The sequence below is a fragment of the Apium graveolens genome, chromosome 3 (assembly GCF_009905375.1).
Source record: "Apium graveolens cultivar Ventura chromosome 3, ASM990537v1, whole genome shotgun sequence".
NCBI lineage: Eukaryota > Viridiplantae > Streptophyta > Magnoliopsida > Apiales > Apiaceae > Apium > Apium graveolens.
In genome coordinates, this window is record NC_133649.1 from 72,773,151 (window position 1) to 72,795,100 (window position 21,950).

A 21,950-nucleotide genomic window follows, 5' to 3' on the forward strand; every position below is an offset into this window, starting at 1 on the left:
TTCTCGAGGAGGCCAGCGCGCCCGCACTCTCAAAGATCGCGGCTGCGCCCAAAGTACAGAGACACAGCGCCCACGCTGATCAAGCGCGTGGTCGCGTCGAGTCAGAAATTTAAATCCTGATTCTCTTGGGCTTTCGATTGGAGGACTTCTACCATACATGGGCTGCTATATATATATAAATAAAGGTCATTTTTCATAAGGAAACGTAACAGAGCTTAAGGAGAAGACGACAAGAAGACCTATAACATAATTCAACGAAGGCGGAGAAGATCTAGTTTATTCTTGTGAATCTTTGTTCTAAGTTGTAATCTTGGATGCTCATTTCTTGTTTTGTTGAACCTAATACTCTGGATCACGTACTTTGTTTATTATTTATTTATAAAGACTATATTTGTTATACCATGCTTTCTTCGGAACCTATGTTGATGATGAGTCCGATTATGGGCTGATCGTTATTGTGGGGTTCTAGCAGATTTATTTATGGATTTCTTTAGTTAATTTATTTTGATGCCTTAGTGTGTGGTGATTATATGATAACCTAGTTTTGGTTATGCTTATTCGTCTTATGAGCGTCGTGAACTTATAAGATAGTGTGTTAATTCTTAATGAAGCGAAAGTGAATTTAAGGGTTTAGAACTTTCCATGCTAGCATAGGTTCATGTGTTATTGTTATGCATGATTCGTAGGTAATTTCAACCATCTTACTTGCCCTATGTAATCACAATAGATAACTTGTGCATTAAATCGTTATGTTATTAAATTCTATAGATATATTGTGTCTCATTATAATTGGTGTCTATTTAGCTTATCTCTTTTTTGGATGTTTGGTAGTATATTATTCGTGCAACGAAAGTTGGCGTTTATCCATTTCGTGTTATCTGATTAGTGTCGTCACCATTACATTCTAAGGTTAAGAATGAAAAGGCTATTGAATGAAGTACTTAATGAAGTTAGAATCCCATGTTTATGTCATATATTATTCAACTCTCACTACTAGAAAAAGTAGAATAGACATCACCTCTTAGACATCGGTTGCTTTTCTGACCGATGTAAAAGGTGTTTTCTACATCGGTTTTTGACAACCGATGTCTTTTGTTGTTATAAACATCAGTTGTTTAGCACAACCGATGTTATATGTCTGTTTTAAAAAAATTAATTAACGCACCTTCCCCGTTCCCCCCTTAACCAAATTATTCATTCCCTCCAAGTGTTTCCCCCCCTTAACCAAATAATTCATTCCCTCTTTAAAATTCCCCCTTTTTTTTACCTTAGCAAAATTTCAAGCCTAAAATCTTCCCTCCCCTCTTTTGGACTTTACACATAAGATTAAAATTAAATCAGAAATTAAAATACGTATACATACAACATCTATTAAAACATCAAATATAAAACATAAAATCAAAACCCTATCCTCTCTCCTCTGTCTCTTTACTCGACCGAAGAACAACCCATCTCAACTGTGCTCATCTCTCTCTCTGCTTGACCGCTCTCTCTCCCCCTCTCTCTCTCTCTCTCTCCCTCTCTCTCTCTCTCTCTTTCTCGCTCTCTCTGCAAAGGTCGTTAGAGTTTGTTCAAGTCGAAGTTTAAAGCTCAAATTGGAATATAAAGCTCAAGTCGGAGGTTAAAGCTAATTCAGAGGTCTAAACTTGAATTGGGTAAATATTAAACCCTAACTTTTAAATTTGGGGTTTTAAATTAAACCCTAATTTTTTGTGCTTCTTGGGTCACTAATTATGTTGATGTGGTGGTTTTTTTTTCTTTTATAATCTGAGGTAGAGGATGTTTTTTCCTAGGGCCTATTAGTACTAATTTCGAGCGTTATTAAAGTTGAAAGCTTTACCTGTTCTGGTGGGTTTTTTTTCTTTTATAATTGTAGGCAGAGGATAGTTTATCTAGTATGTAGTGGCTAGTAGTGGTAAGTACGGGGGTTATTAAAGTTGATAGCTTTATATGTTATGGTGGTAATGGCTTTTATTGTGGTCTCCGATCTAAGTTGTCAACAAGTAATCTGTTTTATTATTTATTTTTGTTATTTATCACTTATTAATTTATCGGTGTCTGATTACTTGTGTAAAATATGTGGAGTTTTTGATGGATATTCATTTTATTGATTCTAGTTGATAATCTTCTGTATCTAAAGCTAGTGATCAATTTGGTTGACTGTTTTTAAGTTTAATTTTGGAGTACCAGACTGGATTAATTTGGTTTTACTGTTTTGTTGCAGTGCTGTTTCAGAATTTGATGCTCCACTTCCTATTGGTGCTGCATCAGAAGGCAAAGAATGTGCCGAGAAAGAATGCTCGAGAAAGAGGTATGGTGTTTTGCTATAAATCTTCCCTCTTATTGTTAATTGCTTAAATTTCCAAGGTAGATTAGTTAGAATATACTAAACAATGTAGTAGTTAAAAAATAAGTGAAAAGAGAATCTAAAGGCTGCAATAGATAAGTTTCATGTTCATGTCCTAACAAGAAGCACGATGTCATGTCAATATAATTGTTTTTTTATATTTGCATCCATCAGACTAAAACTAGTTAAACTTTTGAATTAGCTTAGAATTGCAGTCACCTGCATAAGTGCATGGTTTTTCTTCCTAGTATCCTTATTGTGCTTAAATAGGTTTTTAGTTAATTGGTATGCCAAATCATGCATATTTTTCCACACTATAGCTTTCTTTCATATTAGTTGAGGTAATAAGTGTAGGTTTCAAGTTTCTTAAATCATGAGCACTTTCATTTCATTTTTCTTATTAGGGAAGTAAATTCATTTGATATGAGAAAGAAATTGTCATTTTGTGTGGGTCTTCTATTACGTTTACTGAAGAAGAATCACCGTCTTTACGTGACTTGTACCACTGGTTTTGATCTCTCTCTCGCCTGCGTCATTGCGTACCTTCACTGGATGACAGATACCTCTCTTCATACAACATATAGTTTTGTAACCTGGTTACATTCATACAGACCTGATAGGTATTCCTTGATCTTCAGCTACCTTCATTTAAATATTATTTATTGAAGTGTGTTAATTATTGTTTGCATGTTTTCTGTTCTTTATATGGAAAGACAAATATCAGTCAAGAAGATTTATGGAAATGAATGTTTGAATGACTAATGTTCTCAAAGGTGTAAAATTTTGGCTTTCACGTGCAGGTTATTTGTGAGTCAGTGTTAGTAGGGTAAATTCTTTTGTAAATATTTTAATGTTTCAACTTAAAACAAATTACAAATCTATTATTTTGTGGATAACATGGATATGGGTTGTACTTAGTTTACTGTGAACCCTTCAACTTGTATCCTAGTAATCACTTGTACTTGGACGTCTCCAGTTATTTTGTTATATTAGATTCTAGCCAAGCAATATAGGGAAATTGTTATTGTATTGAAAAAGGAAGCACCATTTAATCTCAAATATGTTGTAGTAAAGAACAGTTTGGTTAACTTTTTTTCAATATGCAATCTCAACATTTTTACAGTAAACTTTATTCCTTGCAGACCAGCGATTGCCTGGGAAACCTGGCATCTCATTGCAATGGTGGAAGACGGGAAACATGATGAACCTCCAACCCATGCTGTAACTTTTGTGTGGATAGGACACGGGGTAATGGCTTCTGCTCTTTCTTTATTTTCCACCTTAATAATACTCTATTAAATTGAGTGATAAATTCCCTGTTTGTATCAATATCGAAAAATATTAATATTTTGAATACACCTGTTGGACGTGATTGCTAATTTGCTATACATTGAGAAGGTGTTTTGGATCAATTGTCATATGTAGATAGTATATGCAAGATGTGAATAACATAATTTGAAAAGTTTTACTTTTTATAGCTTTAAGATGGCAACACAAGGGAAACTAATGCTCTGGGGTGCTAAGGTCTTGCATATATTGATAATGTCATATTAAAATTGAACATACATAGTCTTCTATTATTTGGTCAGATAGTCTTCTATTGTCTGATATGCAATTCCTTAACTATATTTAAATTGCATATACTTGCAGATTAATAGTCTAATTGACAGAGGACAACTGTGGAGACTTGTGGCATCTTCATTTTTGCATGCAAATATCGGACATCTCCTGGTCTAATTAAATATCTGTGCACACAATTATAATATGGAAACTATTTTATAGTGTGTGTAATAAGAGGAGTTTGCTTTTTTCAGATAAATTGTTGTTTTTTGAACTCTATTGGTCCGACAGTGGAGAAACTTAGTGGTCGTGGAAGATATATGGCAGTTTATGTCACCTCTGCAGTTGCAGGTAACCACAGATAAATTATGTATCATTTCTCTTACATTGGTAGTACTTCTACTATTATCTGATTAAATTGTTACTGTGAATTAGGTATATCAATGAGTTATTAGTTCTGTAAAGCACCAACAGTTGGTGCATCTGGAGCAATTTTTGGATTAGTAGGTTGTCTTCATTCCTATTGTCTAGCACATGTATGAAAATATATATGTCATAGTACATAAGATATCTATTTTAAGAGCATCTCAGTTGCATCACTTGAAGAATAGCAGCAAACAAAAAACATTGGATGGTACCATTCATTTAGTGGATCCAAAGTATGAGAAAGTACTATTGTCTCAGTCAACAGGGGCACCAATTTATACTTCATATCACACCCCTGTCAACCATAATGAATCTGGACCTGGAGCTCTTCACTATATGTATTGTGAAGACGACTGGATGTTGTATGCGGACACTGAGATTGGCAAAATGGTATGTCCTCTTAGTCTTACTTTTGCCGCTTTGTAATTCTGGATCAACAAAGGTACCGCTCCCAAACTTGATTTTATTTTTAAATTTTCTTCTTTCTTGATCTCGGTTATCTTGATTCATCTTTGGATTGTGTGTGAGTTCTTCTAGCTAATAGATTTCTTTACAGTTGGCACAGTCCTATATAATTTAGTGTAAAGTTGAACGATATACCCATCCTAGATATTTTTGGCACAGTCCTATATAACTTTCTGTTTTATTGCTCTTCTTTACGGTTGGCACAATACTATATAATTTAGTCATATACATTCCATACTCTGAGTTTTGGTTGATTGACAAATTGCAGCTTTTTGGTCGGAGTGCATTGACATTGCAATCTGGGGCTAGCTTTCGAGGAGATATCAACATCTTGCTTCTTGGTGATCCTGGAACCAACAAGTCACAGTTGCTGACTTATATACATAAGCTATCCCCTTGCGGAATTCACACAAGTGGACGAGGGAGCTATATTGTTGGATTGACTGCCAATGTAGCCAAAGATCCAGAATCTGGTGATACAGTATGTTTGCAAACAATATGCTACATAAATATGTGCAGTACTTGATGTTTGGATTAGATTAAAGTGTTGTTCCTGATGTTTGGATATTGTTATTGGATATATAGACAATTGATATTATGCAGTAATTGGTTTTGTTAGTTTATTGGTTTGGAAAATTTTTGGCATCTATATTTATAAAATGTACAATAATGAAACAGGTAATCAGAAATCATTACAATGGAAAATGATGTTAATTTAACACTTTAACAAATGTTATAAAATAAAAAACTGATGTCTATCAAAACTTAATACATTAGTTTAAGTGGAACATTGACATCAGTAATATCGAATAAAACCGATGTTAAATATTACAACAAAAAAATCTTAAAACAGAAAACCGATGTTATTAAGCTTTATAGAGATCGGTTTGTCACCAATAGATATCGGTTTGAAATAAAGAACCGATGTCAAAAGTTATGTTTACATCGCTTTATCTTGAGAACCGTTGTTACTGGTATTAGTAACATCAGTTCAATAGGTAAATGAAAATATTTTGCTTATCTCACATATGTTTAAATTGATAAAAATATCATATTATGATAATATATTAAGATTAGATATGTGTTAGAAATTTAAATTTTTAAAAACTGATGTTATATGTCTTCTTTAACATCAGTTTAAAACCGATGTTAAATGGGGGGCCTTTAACATCACCCACGAAGACATCGGATTTATTTATTCATAGACATCGGTTTTTAGCCGATGTCTATTCTACTTTTTCTAGTAGTGTCTCTTCAATCTTTTAGTTAATGTTCTATAGTATAATTCTCAATAGTTAATTATAGTATAATCAAAACCCAAATTGTTATTCGTCTTAACATTGGATAGTAGCAATATCATTGTTGCATAAGTGCATATCACGAGTTAGCCTAAACCAGTCCCTGTGGGAATGAACTAGAAATAATTCTATATTACTTGCGAACGAGTATACTTGCATGAATTTTAGCGCGTGTTTAGCGACTTACAAGTTTTTGGCGCCGCTGTCGGGGACTCGGTGTTAACTTATAGTTTATGTGATTTTCATCAGTGATCGTTAAAGTTCATTAACTCGGACATTGTTACTTACCTACTGTTTTTCTTGTCGTGTTTCAGGTACTCTAGCGAGCGTTATGCATACGCGTTCGCGGGCTCGTAAGAGAACTCCAGATCAAGCCAAGGAAGAAGCTGTAGTAATTTGAAGGGAAGTTTTTGAGGATGAATAGAAAGTAAAAGAAGAAGAGAAAGTCAAGAAACCAGCTTTAGTAGTGATGGGAGATCAAGCAGAAAATCCTAAGGCTCAGATGGACTATTCTCAGCCTAAGATCAATGATATTCGGTTGAGCATCATCAGACCATCCATCTCGGCTAACACTTTTGAGATCAAGTCGAGCATAATTCAGATGATACAGAACTCAGTTCAGTTTGGGGGTTCTCCTACAGAAGACCCCAACATGCACATCAGGGATTTCATTGAGATCTGCGACACTTTCAAGTCCAATGGGGTAACTGAAGATGCTATCAAGCTGCGACTCTTCCCATTTTCTCTGAGGGATAAAGTAAAGTACTGGTTATATTCTCTACCACCAGGGTCTATCACTAAATGGAAGGATCTTGCTCAAAAGTTTCTGACTAAATTCTTTTCTATGGTGAAGACTGCTGCAATCAGAAATGCTCTTACTCATTTTGCACAGCAAACTGAAGAATCTCTGTATGAGGCTTGGGATCAATATAAGGAGATGCTAAGGAAGTGACCACACCATGGCATTCCTGATTGGATGATTATAAACTGTTTCTACAATGGTTTAGGCACACAATCTAGACCTATGCTCGATGCAGCATCTGATGGAGCCTTATGGGACAAAAGCTATAATGAAGCTTATGAGTTGACTGAGCTAATGGAAGCTAATGAATACCAGAATCCTACGCAAATAATGTTACAAGGCAAGGTAGCAGAAATTCTGGAAGTGGATACAGCTACTGCTATAATTGCTCAACTTCAAGCTTTGATGATGAAAGTTGACTCTTTGGCAAATTATGGAGTTAATCAAATCACTAATGTTTGTGAGCTTTGTGCGGGGGCACGTGAAACTGAGCAGTGTGTTATTTCTAGCGAATCAGCTCAATTTGTGAGTAACTTTCAGGGATCACAATAACAAGCTCCATCCACTTATTGTGGCGCCCTCCAAACCCGGGTCAGAAGTTTGGGGTCCACACACACACACACCTTATTTATAACCTGCTTATAACAAAGAATAAAGTTAATAATAATATGCAGTGACCCTACTTACCAACTACCACGGACCACAATAGGTTAAAGTATGCACACAAGCCAAACACACACTTATATTACAAACCATCCAAATCCCAACTATTCAAACTCAGAACTGAGTATTAAGTATTATTACAAACTTTTACAAACTTAAATTATCTCAAAAGATGCCTACTAACTTAACTCGATCAACCTGAACCCCTAGCTCTCGTGCTGGACTGGGGATCCTCGCTACCAATTAGTTCCTTCTTAACTGGAAAAGAACATAAACAACATCGCACGAATGAGCTAACTAGCTCAGCAAGTCTCAATGACAAAACTGAGAATAATGATCATCAAGTAAAAAGAGTTATGATATCAAGTGAACAATGGATGATTTAGAATTGGATATTATATTTTTATTTTAAAAACCAAGGTTAGGCTGCTGATCAGTCACACACTAATCCCGAGCAAAGCACACAACACTGCTCTACCTACTGGATCCAAGGCACACATTGGCCTAACTTGACCATTTATATGGTCTGACCACGAATCTGGTCCACAATTTTATAAAACAATCCAATTCTAACATAATAACAGAATAAACAATGTAAAGCAATAAACAGAATCATAAACAACATTGGATGTTCGATAATGAAATGGTTTCCACCTTCACAAAGGATCAATATGGCAATTTCAAAGCTTGGCTGTTAGGTAATGAAAGAATTGGATAACAAAGGAATCAACATTTCAAAGTTTCAAGGATTTGGTCTTTCAAAGCATAAGGTACATTGGTTAGAATATGTAAGTAATTCGGTTCAGTGTTTGGTATTTAGTTTGTATGTATTTGTGGAGTAGTATCGCATATTTGTGGTTTGTATTTGGGTATACAACAATCAATGGTTTAGAAAGAATAAGGTTTACGGCTCAAGATCAATAACTAGAATCAGGGTTTAGGGTTCAGTGCTTCAAAGCACTTGCAATATAAAACAGGACTATCAACCAACTACAATATATCTCGAGAAAGTTCAGAACACTTGCCTGGTACTAGCTTGCTATACTGCACTAACTTCCAATCACAACCGTCTACTCCTCGACTACCTGTTTCCCTTTCCTACGCCTTGCCTCTTCTGCTCACATATCATAAGCATCTATCAATATTCAACTCATACGATTCTATTCGACATACACTTCTATCTACCATTCGTTTTACCCAAATCCGCTTAACGGATTGAAAGTTACGCTAATAATAAGTAAACATCGAACATATAGACCGACAGTCAACCAACAAGTCACATATAGCACATAACACATCAAACAGTCAATGATATATTATTTATAAAGAAGCCTCGGGTTATAAACAAGCTTTCGGGTATTTAAAATGATTTTTAAAACATTTTTCGGAATTAAAACGGGTCGTTGGATCAATTTTAAAAATAATAAACAGGGTTCGATTGGCCAAATCTGGCTTCAAAATAATTTTATAATAATTATCGAGCCTTGAAAACAATTTAAAATAATATTTTAAAGCTCGAAACTATTTTTCGAAATTTTTAAATCATTTTAAATAATTAAATAATTAATTAAAATCAATTAATAATTAATTAAATCAATTAATCATTTAATTTTCGAATTAATTGACCAATTAATCAATTAAATATTAACTGAAATTAATTAACTAATTAATTCAGATTTATTTTTGAATTAAAAATAATTTTTGGAATTAAAATAATAATTTTTAGAATTTTCAGAAATTAAAAACGGATTTTTATAATTAAACTAAATAGAAAATATGATTTTTAAATAATTTAGAAATAAGAATCCAGTTTTTGAAACTTCTGGAAACCTCAGGGACTAATCTGTATCTTCTTCAAAAGTTCAGGGGCCTGTTTGCAATTTTGCAGCCCCCGCCGTCGACTCACAGGAGTGTGGCCGGAGGACACGATTCCAACCACCTCAGGTCACCAAACTCTCCACAGTTGGAGTACAGATTACCAGGAACATATACATACAATCAAAACACATAACCTATTACGGATTGGCCGGAAAATGGCCGGAAAATGAAGAACACTGTCGAACTTTCAAAAGACAACTCCCTTCGATTCACACATCCTCTGTTAACGAGCTATATACCAATCGATTGCAAATTTCATAAGGAACACAACCCACTATAATACAACAACTAATAATCCCTAAATCAAAAAGCCCTAAATTTCAATTAAGAATATTCATACGGGTTATAAACCCTAATTTTAAAATTCGAAGATTAAACTCAATTTTGAACATGTTATTGAACTCCAAATCATTCATATGACATGAAAATCATTAGGAAAACAAGCTCTATAACATGCAAGCATCAAATCATCCAAACAATCATCTAAACAAAAATTTATATTTTTAATCAAAATAATTCGAAAATAAATAAATGTATAAAAAATAAACCTTTGATTCTGCAGTACTATGGAGCACATATTCTGATAGTACACCTCAAGACCTTCGTTTTGAGTACTCGAGCTTTCCAAATGGATTCCGGTAGCACCTCCGATTGTTGGTTTGATTTTCAGAAAGGTTTATGAATATATAAATTTTCTCTGAAAAATTATGTAATTACTGTCTGCAAATGATTTTCGGTACGAAATAAAATACGATAAAGGCTATTTATAATTACGGAAAATTAATATCCCGTTGGATCATTCCAGATATAAAATGGTACGTTTATTTATAAAAATTGATCCAAACGGTACCGGTTTTCGGGATAATATCCAAACCAGTACAATTTGTACTGCGGTCTTGGTCTCAGCGCCTGGTTTCACGTATTACGAGGTAATAATTGTGATAGTTTAATAAAAAGATCCCGTTTATCGAAAATACGAGTTTTATTGATTTACCGAAACGAATAATGTATCGAAAATGTTGCGCCGGGACCCGCGCAGGACAAACCGTACGCCAGATCGAAAAAGTTGAAACATGGAAAATGCTCAGAATATTGTAATTAGGTTAGGAAGGAGTTCTCGGAAGAGTTTCGGGTTATAAAAACGTAAAAACGGATGACGTCGGTCGGTTCCCGATTATAGAAAATAGTTTTTAAATACTCGGAAAAAGATTTTATAAAATCCATATATTTCCTAATGCATTGAATGAGCGTTGGCCTGAAAGAAAGTGGGCAAGCATTAAGGAATTAGTAAAGCCGATTGAACCAATAAGGGTAAACTCAAGAAGATCCCTAAAAACAAACTAGAAAATTTGGAACCCCAGCATATCCGCTTCCAGAAGTGTTGAGTGGCATTTATGACACTTTATAACGCTCCGTAAAGCTTTGAATTAGTGTTTTGTACTCAAGTTGTTAGTATTTTTAACGTGTTTTTGTAGTGTTTTTGCATTTCAAGCATTTACCAGGTAACCAGGTGATTTTGCATGGTTTTAGTGCTAATTTAGTGTAAGGATGGTGTCCAGAATAAAAGCTCGTGAAAGACCAACTCAAACTAGCAAGAAAGGAAGAAGGCAGTAAATTTTTCTAGAGGCACAGCGCCCGCGCCGGGAAGGCAGAATGTCAGCATGGTCGCGCCAGTTCGAGAAAAGAAAATTCTGATTCTATTCTGATTTTGATCCAGAAGACTTCTACTTTGCATGGGCTGCTATATAAATATAATTTAAGGTCATTTTTCATAAATAGACGTACCAGAGCTAAGGAGAAGGAGTAAGAAAATCGTAGAGCATAATTCAACTATGGTGAATAAGATCTAGTTTATTCTTGTGATTCTTTGTTTTAAGTTGTAACTTTCGATGCTAGTTTTCTTATTTGTGAACCTTTACTCTTGTTTTGTACTTGGTTTTATTAAGTATAAAGACTACGTTTATTATACCATGCTTTCATCGGAACCCACGTTGATGATGAGTCTGATCATGGGCTACTCGTTATCGTGGGGTTCTAACGGATTTATTTATGGATTTCTTTAGTTAATTCGTTTCGATGCCTTAGTGTGTGGTGATTGTATGATAACTAAGTTTTAGTTGTGCTTATTCGTCTTATGAGCGTCGCAAACTTATAAGATAGTGTGTTAATCCTTAATGAAGCGGAAGTGAATTTAAGGGTTTAGAACTTGTCATGCTAGCATAAGTTCATGTGTGTGATATGCATGATTCGTAGGTAATTATAACCATCTTACTTGCCCTATGTAATCACAAGAGATAACTTGTGCATTAAACCGTTATGTTGTCAAATTCTATAGACATATAAGGTCTCAATATAATTGGTGTCTATTCAGCTTCTATCTCTTTTATGGATGTCTTGTAGTATGGTATTCGTACAACGAAAGTTGGCATTTATCAGTTTCGTGTTATCTGATTAGTGTCATCACCATTACATGCTAAGGTTAAGAACGAAAAGGCTATTGAATGAAGTATTTAATGAAGTTAGAATTCCATATTTGTGTTATATATTATTCAACTCTCATTAATCTCTTAGTTTATGTTCTTTAGTATAATCTCTTAGTTAATCATAGTATAAACAACCATAAATTATTGTCCGTCTTATCATTGGATAATAACCATACTAGTGTTGCATAGATATATTGATTAAAATTAACCTAAACCTATCCCTGTGGGAACAAACTAGAATTTATTTAATATTACTTGCGATTGCGTATACTTGCGTGAATATTCGGGCTATAATCAGATTTGCATTGCCCCGGAAGATCAGGAAAAGACTATTTTCACTTATCTATTTGGAACTTTCGCTTTTAAGAGAGTTTCCTTTGGTTTATGTGGGGCACCGACCATATTTCAGAGATGTATGATGGCTATTTTCTCTGACATGATTGGTCAAAATATGGAGGTGTTTATGGACGACTTCTCTGTGTTTGGAGATTCATTGATGAGTGCTTGTAGAATCTTGGCGATGTTTTTAAAAGGTATGTTGAGACCAACTTGGTTCTCAACTGGGAAAATGTCACTTTATGGTGCGACAGGGCATTATTTTTAGTCACAAGGTCTCTAGTAAGGGTCTTGAGGTGGACAAAGCCAAAGTGGGGGTCATCGAAAATTTTCCTCCACCAATTTCTGTTAAGGGAGTTCGCAGCTTTCTTGGTCATGCGGGCTTCTATAGGCGGTTCATCAAGGACTTCTCAAAAGTTTCTAAACCTTTGTGCAATCTTCTTGAGAAGGATATCCCGTTCAAGTTTGATGACGAGTGCCTAGCTGATTTTGAGTTCTTGAAGAAGAGTTTAATCACAGCACCTGTCATAACTGCACCTGATTGGAATGAACCTTTTGAGATGATGTGTGATGCAAGCGACTATGCAGTTGGAGCAATTCTTGGGCAGAGAAAGAACAACATATTTCATGTGGTCTACTATGCTCGTAAGACCCTAAATGGTGCTCAACTGATTTACACTACTACTGAGAAAGAACTTCTGGCTATTGTCTATGATTTTGAGAAGTTTTGATCTTATCTGCTGGGGACGAAGGTGACAGTTTTCACTGATCACGCTGCAATTCAATATCTCGTCTCGAAGAAAGACTCGAAGCCTAGATTGATCAGATGGCTTCTTTTGCTTCAGGATTTGAATTGGAGATCAAGGACATAAAAGGTACTGAGAATCAATTCGCTGATCATCTCTCTCGTTTGGAAGATCCAAGTGCAACTTCACTGGATAAGACATTCATAAATGAGTCTTTTCCCGATGAGTAGCTGTTTGGAGTGCAAGAGGAAGAACGGTGGTTTGCAAATATTGTGAACTACCTTGTGAGTAATATCATGCATCCCGACTTGTCGTATGCTCAAAGGAAGAAGTTTCTTCATGAGGTGAAGTGGTACATGTTGGATGAACCATATCTGTTTAGGCAAGGAGCTGACCAAATCATCGGGAGATGTATTTCGTACAGTGAAACGGGGGGATCTTGCGAGACTGTCATTCAACTGTTTATGGAGGCCACTACAGTGGAGAGAAGACAGCAGCTCGAGTCCTTCAAGTGGGATTCTTCTGGCCTACATTGTTTAAGGATGCACATCAATTTTTTTTGAAGTTGATCGATGCCAGCGTGTGGTTAATATGTCCAATAGGGATGAGATGCCCCTTAATGTGCTCCTCGAGGTTGAAGTCTTCGATGTATGTGGAATAGACTTCATGGGTCCATTTGTCTCATCTTACAATAATTGGTATATCTTATTGGCGGTCGATTATGTGTCGAAATAGGTTGAAGTCAAGGCTTTTCCAATAAATGATGCGAAGGTAGTGCTTAATTTTTTTCATAAGCAGATATTCACAAGATTTGGGACTCCAAGAGTCATAATTAGTGATGAGGGATCGCATTTTTGCAATCGCAAATTCATTGCCATGATGCAAAAATATAATGTAAATCATCATATTTCTATAGCCTACCATCCTCAGACTAATGATCAAGCAGAGGTGTCTAACAGGGCATCAAGCATGTTCTAGAGAAAGTTGTGTGTCCAACAAGGAAAGATTGGTCTTTGAAGCTTGATGAAGCTGTTTGGGAGTATAAGACAGCATACAGGACTCCGTTGGGAATGTCATTATTTCAGTTGGTTTATGGTCAGGGGTGTCATTTGCCTGTGGAGCTCAAGCATAAAGCATATTGGGCTTTGAAGAAGTTGAACCTTGATTTGGATGCAGCTGGTAAGAAGAAAATGTTTCAATTGAATGAACTCGACGAATTTCAGCTTCAAGCGTATGAAAAGAACAAAATGTACAAGGAGAAAGTCAAGAGGTGGCACGATAGGGGTTTAGTACTCAAGTTATTTATGTTGGGACAACAAGTTCTTTTGTTTAACTCTCGTCTCCGTCTTTTTCTTGGAAAATTGAAGTCGAGATGGTCCGGGCCTTTCATAATCAAGACTGTGTTTCCGTATGGAGATGTGGAGATTTTTTAGAATGATCCAGACCAAGCATTTAAAGTAAATGGTCAGAGGTTGAAGCACTACTATGGGGATACAGAAAACCGTGAGGTGGTTAGTGCCGTTTTATTGACTACTTGATCTCGTGATTCTATGTTAAGCTAACGATGTAAACCAAGCGCTTCTTGGGAGGCAACCCAAGTATGTTGTGTTAGTGTAGGTGCCCTAGAGGCAATACATTATTCTTTTATAATCTTTATGTCAGTTGATCATTCAATAAATGTATTTATTATGACCTTAATTACTGCGATATTTTGTTAGCATAATAAATGTCCTTAGAATCATGATACAAATTGTATAGTTTAAGTACATGACTTGAACTTGAGATTATATAATATATCATATTCTTAAAGGTCCCTAGTCGAGTATTATTATATAGGACAATAATAATACATAGATAGACTAGTATGTTGTTTGACAAGATAACCACATCTCATTGGTTATAAGTATGGGGATACTAAAGTCAATACATAGGTACATGTGAGAGTACATGGTACTGGACAGACCCACAGTGAGATTCTTCATGTTTAATAAAGTCATAAGAAAGACTCACAGTGATAATGGTGTAACGATCCTTTGACTTGAAATCATTATATTTCTATACGAGGATTAATATACTTTGACTACATTAAAAGTTACTTTTGATCGGGTGATGATAAAAGTGGACATCGGGTATATCATGAGTCGTATGAGAAATATGAATGATAGATAAAGGATTTAACCCTCCTATAATTAGGAGAGATATTATTGGCCTCTTGATTGAGTGAGATTATAAAAGCATGGCCATGCTCAAATAATGATTTGTCTCGATAATCTACTCATGGATCAAGTAAACCCGGATTAAATGTTGAAGAGGATGACTAAATACATGCCTCGAGTTTAATCTATAATATGTATGGTTAAAGAGATTATATTACACGAAAAATATTAATCACGAAAGGTTTTATCTAATCACGATTTAATTATTATTTAATTGGGTAACAATGATGTATTACTAGATACCGCTCATTGTTTATAATTTTATTAGAGAATAAAATTATTGTCAATTAAATAATAGCCTATAGGGTCGCACAAATAGAGCACTTAATGGAATAGTTAATTTAAATTATAGATTTAAATTAATTGATGATTATTTGAATTTTATTATAATTAAGTAAGACTTAATTGAGATAATATAAATTCGAATTAAAAGGAATGTTTTTGCCCATAATAATTAAGTATGACTTAGTTATTAATTAAATAATAGAAATTCGTTTTTATTATTTAATCCAATACCTACTAGGGTTGGGCTTTGCTATTATGGGCCTTTTTAATCAGCCATTATAAATAGATAATGATAGTATAAGAGGCTTGTACGTTTTTAAGAAAAAAACCCTAGCAGCAAAGAGAGGCAGAGGCAATTCAGATCGTCAAGAAGGAGGCTAGTACATCCATTCCGTAGTCAAGTTCGTGAGACGTTCTTGAAGGTGCTCGTGTGGATACCATAGAGGTGTTTCTCCGAGAGGTAGACACAAAGCGTGATAGCTAGGATCTCCGTTGAGTTCGTGAAAGTTAAGCTCTTGAAAGGTATGATTCGTTATCTCCATAATCTGCCCATAATTATACATGGATCCTGTTTTGGGTTTCGAAATTTTTGTTTTATTTACGTTTATCCGCTGCGTTTTATGCCTTCGGAACCCAACAATGGCATCAGAGCTACATGTATAAGGGGCTGATTTGGTTACGTGTTTACTGTATTTTTACAAGTATGCAAGTGTGATGAGTCTGCCATGATAACAATTATGTTATATGAGTCTGCCATGATAACAGTTATGTTATATGAATGATATGATGAATCTGTTAATGATCTATATGATGATACTAGTATGTTTAAGATCTGCCATAACTCATATGTATGCGATCTCTTAAAATATGTATACTGATACATGTTTTTGGTAACTGGGATATGGATCGTGTGTATACTGATACATGCTTCTGGAATAGTATTCTGATACATGTTTTGCTAGTATTCTGATACTTGATTTTGCAAAAATTTCCGCCATCGGGGGGCTCGCTGCCCCCCCGAACCGCGTGCTTAGGATTTCATTTTTAATTTGTGCTTATGACATATGCTTTACTTATTTATTATTCTTGATTGGATCAAGATAAGTGATAAATAATATGTCAACTTTATATGATCTAACATGTTCTTTATTGGTTACTTGAGCATGGTGCATAGTTATGGCCTTAAGACCTTAGTTGTAATGGTTTATTCTTTTGGTTTGTAATAAATACGACTTGCATGTCGTTTTCTATTTGTAGTTGTTTTATCTCGAATGTAACTCGAGTTCTTTTGTAAGTTCATTAGTATAATTCTTAATGTAACATCCAAGAAGGACAAGGGAAAGAGGAGGCATCCTATGGAGGCCAAGGAGACAATGGAAGCAATAGAGAAGACATATGTAATAGTTATTTTTACACCATAGACTGACCTTGATCTTTTCATTAGCCTGAAAAGATCACATAGGATTGGGCCATAACTATTGCACGTTTACTTTACGCACATTTCATATGATGTATAAATAGTATGTGTAGAGTAGAAAATGCATGTTTTAAATAGATTAATGATGCATGTATGTATTAGATACATCACCCATGCCATGCCTTTAAACAAGATAAAATCTGTAACGACTCAAGATTTAAAATTAACAAACGATCATGAGATTCTCGTGTTCATGAAACACGGAATAAAATACGAATTTTCTTTATTTCTGACATGGGGCGATTTTGTCAACAACGGGTTCATAGAACTTGTAAGGCTGTGGGTTTTAAGCGAGACCGATGTGACTCCTCCACTACCTGGAAATCAAACCATTGACGAGTATTGATTTGAAGTATTTTATTCAAGGAAAAATTGGGAATCTCTTTATGATGGGATCATGATCGTTCTAAATTAAAAATCCCTAAGTAAAAATATTAAGTTTTAATCAGATGCTTTCCAATGAATGAACACTCATTAAATCCTAGATCGATAAGGGGAAGGGCTGTCAGTGGCAGGGGACTCCTATCTATCATGGTGAAATGCGACGAATATAAACAGTTATATTCGGACGTTGTATCATTGGGTCTAACTTAACTGAGTCATCATAATAAGGTGAATATAAACGGTTATATTCAACTATTATGAACTTAGAAGCATAGAGTTTGGTTAAAAATCTATTAGATAGATAAGATCAATTGTTGTTCACCAAATTATCCAAGAATTATATATGATATAATTGACAACTGTTGTCTACCTAAATAATCATATTTTAAGGATACTAGTGGTTGACTTAGAACATGACGAAATATGGATCTTGGCTCACTAGAAAGATTTATGGGATATACTTTCCGAATTAATAGTTAGGGCTATTAATTTGATAAAAAATAGTGGGAGATATATTATGAATATATCATAATTATATGAACATAAAATTTTAACTCAGACAATCTAATGTTTATTTTGTGCTTTTATTATTGTAGATACTGAGTAATGGCAAACAACACAAACACACTGTCCGTACGTTCAGTCCTTGAGAAGGACAAGCTGACAGGAGAAACAACTTCCTAGACTGGAAGAGGAATTTGAGGATTGTCCTCAGGCAGGAGCGCAAGCTTCATGTCATTGATATTCCTCCTCCAGGCCCCCTTCCTGAGGGTGCTACTGCTGATGAACGAGCAGCACGCACAAGGGATGAGAATGATGCAAATGATGTTGCATGTCTTATATTGGCAACTATGAGTGCTGAGCTTCAAAGACAACATGTGCATATGGATGCATATACTATCAATGAGCACTTGCAAAGCATGTTTTCAAGCCAAACTCGTCAAGAAAGGTTCAACACGAGTAAGTCACTTTTTAATTGCAAACAAGGGGCGAGTGAACCAGTTGGCCCACATGTTCTGAAGATGATTGGTTACATTGAGTACCTTGAAACTTTGGGTTTCCCGATTGGTCCGGAAACTGGTATTAACCTAATCATGAATTCTTTGAACAACAAATTCACTCAGTTTGTTGTGAACTACAATATGAATGAATTTGACAAAACACCTACTGAATTGTTGCATATGTTGAGAACATATGAGACCAACATGAAGACAGCTGAACTTGCTCCCATACTGATGGTGGGAAATAAAGGTAAGGCCAAAGGGAAGGGCAAATGGAAGGGTAAGAAGAAGATTGGATCTGATTCTACACCCAAGCCAAAGTCAGGTCCCAAACAGGCTTTAAAGCCTAAAGGTGGTGTGGCCAAGGGTGAATGTCACTACTGTAAGAAAGATGGTCACTGGAAGAGAAACTGTCCAATTTACTTGGAGGATCTGAAGAAAAAGAAAGCAGTTCAGATTTCTGGATCAGGTATTTATGTTATAGAAGTTAATTTGTCTATTTCTACATCTTGGGTATTTGATACTGGATGTGCTTCTCACATTTGTATAAATGTGCAGGGCCTGCAGAGAAGTAGAACTTTGGCTAAGGGAGAAGTGGACCTAAGAGTAGGCAATGGAGCAAAAGTTGCTGCTTTAGCTGTAGGGACTTATTATTTATCTATGCCCTCTGGGCTTGTTTTAGAACTAGAAGACTGTTTTTACGTGCCTGCGATTCGCAGAAACATTATTTCTGTTTCTTGTTTGGACAAGAAAGGTTTTTCGTTTACAATAAAGAACAACAGTTGCTCTTTTGCTTTAAATGATTTAACCTATGGTGTTGCGCGTTTATTTAATGGTTTATATGTTCTTGATTTAGATAACCCTGTCTGTAATATAGAAAACAAACGACTTAAAATGAATGACTCAAATCAAACATACCTCTGGCATTGTCGTCTAGGCCACATAAATGAGAAACGCATATCCAAATTACATAAGGATGGATACTTGGATAAGTTTGATTTTGAATCATACCAAGAATGCGAATCTTGTTTGCTTGGTAAGATGACTAAAGCCCCTTTCACTGGTAAGGGTCAAAGGGCCACTAAACGTCTGGAGCTAATACATAGTGATGTATGTGGCCCAATGCGTGTAATGGCTAGAGGAGGCTACTACTACTTCATAACATTTACTGATGATTTCAGTAGATATGGATATGTATATCTTATAAAGAACAAATCCGATTCTTTTGAAAAATTTAAAGAATACAAGGTTGAAGTAGAGAAGCAAATTGGCGGAGATGCAAGTATTAAGATCTTACGATCCGATCGTGGGGGTGAATACTTAAGCACCGAATTTAGAGAGTATTTGAAAGAGTGTGGTATTGTATCACAACACACTCCGCCAGGAATACCTCAATGGAATGGAGTTTCAGAGAGGAGAAATCGCACCTTGTTGGACATGGTGTGATCGATGATGAGTCATGCAGATCTTCCAATTAGTTTCTGGGGTTACGCTCTAGAAACAGCGCCTTTCACACTTAACCGTGTTCCTACTAAGAAGGTTCAAAAGACTCCATATGAGATAAGGAAGGAGAAACGGTCAGGCATGAACTTTATGAAAGTTTGGGGATGTAAGGCGTTTGTGAAACGTCAAGAATCTGACAAGCTTGGACCTAAATCCGAAGAGTGCATTTTTGTAGGATACCCTAATGAAACAAAGGCGTATTATTTTTATAGTCCTTCTGAGCAGAAAGTGTTTATTACTCGAGATGCTGTCTTCATGGAAAGAGATTTTGTTTCCAAAAGAAACAGTGGGAGAACTATAGATCTCGATGAAGATCGAGAACCGCAAAATAGCATTGAACCTGAAGTGGAACAAGAGCAGAATAATGATAATGCTCAACAAACACAGGTTGTTCGTAGATCTGGTAGATTTCGCCATGAGCCAGAGAGATATGGATTTCTCATGACTCAGTGTGGTGATTTGATGCTCATAGATGAAGATGAGCCTCTCACATACCAAGATGCTATGAACAGTCCAGACTCTAAGAGATGGCTTGAAGCCATGAAATCCGAGATAGATTCCATGTACGAAAACCAAGTATGGACTTTGGTTGATCCACCTGAAGGGGTAAAACCCATAGGGTGCAAATGGGTTTTTAAGAAGAAAAAGGGCATGGATGGAAATGTTCAGACCTATAAAGCTAGGCTGGTTGCAAAAGGTTTCAAACAAATTCATGGTATTGACTATGATGAAACTTTCTCACCAGTGGCTATGGTCAAGTCTATAAGGATTTTACTTGTCATTGCAGCATTCCATGATTATGAAATCTGCAAATGGATGTCAAAACAGCCTTCCTTAATGGAAGCCTTGAAGAGGATGTGTACATGACACAACCTAAGGGTTTTGTCGATCCAAGGAATGCTGGCAAGGTATGTAAATTGCGTCGATCCATTTATGGATTGAAGCAATCCTCTAGGAGATGGAATATCCATTTTGATGAAATAGTCACAGAGTATGACTTTGTTCAAAACGAAGATGAACCGTGTGTTTACAAGAAGGTTAGTGGGAGCTATGTGGCATTCATAGTACTATATATTGATGATATACTACTAATGGGGAATGACATACCTTCTCTAAAGGCTGTTAAGACTTGGTTAGGGAGCAATTTCTCCATTAAAGACTTAGGAGAGGCATCCTAAATTCTAGGAATGAGGATCTATAGAGAAAGATCTAGAAGGATGATCGGTCTAAGTCAGAGCACATACATTGATAAGGTTTTGCATCAGTTTTGGAATGTAAAATGCAAAAAGGGGATATGTCCCCGTGTCTCAAGGGATAACGATCTCTAAGGACCAGTGTCCGAAATCATTGGATGAGAAGGACCACATGAATAAAGTTCCATATGCTTCAGCAATTGGATCTATCATGTATGCAATGGTATGTACTTGCTCAGATGTCTCGTATGCTTTGAGCATGACGAGCAGATACCAGTCTAATCCGGGTGAAGGTCATTGGACGGCAGTTAAGAATATTCTTAAGTACCTGAAAAAAACTAAAGATTCATTCTTGGTGTATGGAGGAGAAGAGAAACTCGTTGTAAAAGGTTACACCGATGCAAGTTTCCAAACAGACAGAGATGATACTGTATCACAGTCTGGTTTTGTGTTTTGTCTAAACGGAGGTGCTGTAAGCTGGAAGAGTTCAAAGCAAGAAACAGTAGCTGATTCTACAATGGAGGCTGAGTACATTGCAGCTTGTGAAGCAGCTAAGGAGGCCGTTTGGATTCGAAAGTTCATTTCTGATTTGGGAGTGGTTCCATCGATCGCAGATCCCATTGATCTATACTGCGATAATAATGGAGCCATTGCACAGGCTAAAGAACCTAGATCACACTCCCGGGCTAAACATATACTCAGGAGATTTCACCTTATTCGAGAGATTAATGAAAGGGGTGATATACACATATGTAAAGTGCACACAAATGATAACATTGCAGACCCACTGACCAAAGGCTTGTCGCAGCAGAAGCACGATGGTCACACTAGTTCCATGGGTATTAGATATATGGGTGATTGGCTCTAGTGCAAGTGGGAGATTGTTA

At 35.8% G+C, this 21,950-nt stretch overlaps 1 protein-coding gene and 1 non-coding gene across 2 annotated transcripts; one reads left to right on the forward strand and one right to left on the reverse strand.

Moving 5' to 3' along the window:
• The first annotated feature begins 1,419 nt into the window (after positions 1-1,419).
• Positions 1,420-5,416, forward strand: LOC141710769 (phosphoglucan phosphatase LSF1, chloroplastic-like). Its single transcript, XM_074513301.1, has 7 exons — positions 1,420-1,655; positions 2,225-2,311; positions 2,752-2,967; positions 3,490-3,595; positions 3,998-4,078; positions 4,162-4,258; positions 4,343-5,416. The coding sequence occupies exons 3-7, from the start codon at positions 2,771-2,773 to the stop codon at positions 4,360-4,362; spliced, it is 501 nt and encodes a 166-aa protein (XP_074369402.1). The 5' UTR covers positions 1,420-1,655; positions 2,225-2,311; positions 2,752-2,770; the 3' UTR covers positions 4,363-5,416.
• Positions 5,417-6,955: 1,539 nt separating this feature from the next.
• On the reverse strand, positions 6,956-7,062 carry LOC141716144 (small nucleolar RNA R71). Its single transcript, XR_012572864.1, has one exon. It is a non-coding gene; the product is annotated as a small nucleolar RNA R71 (small nucleolar RNA).
• Between the last annotated feature and the right edge of the window lie 14,888 nt (positions 7,063-21,950).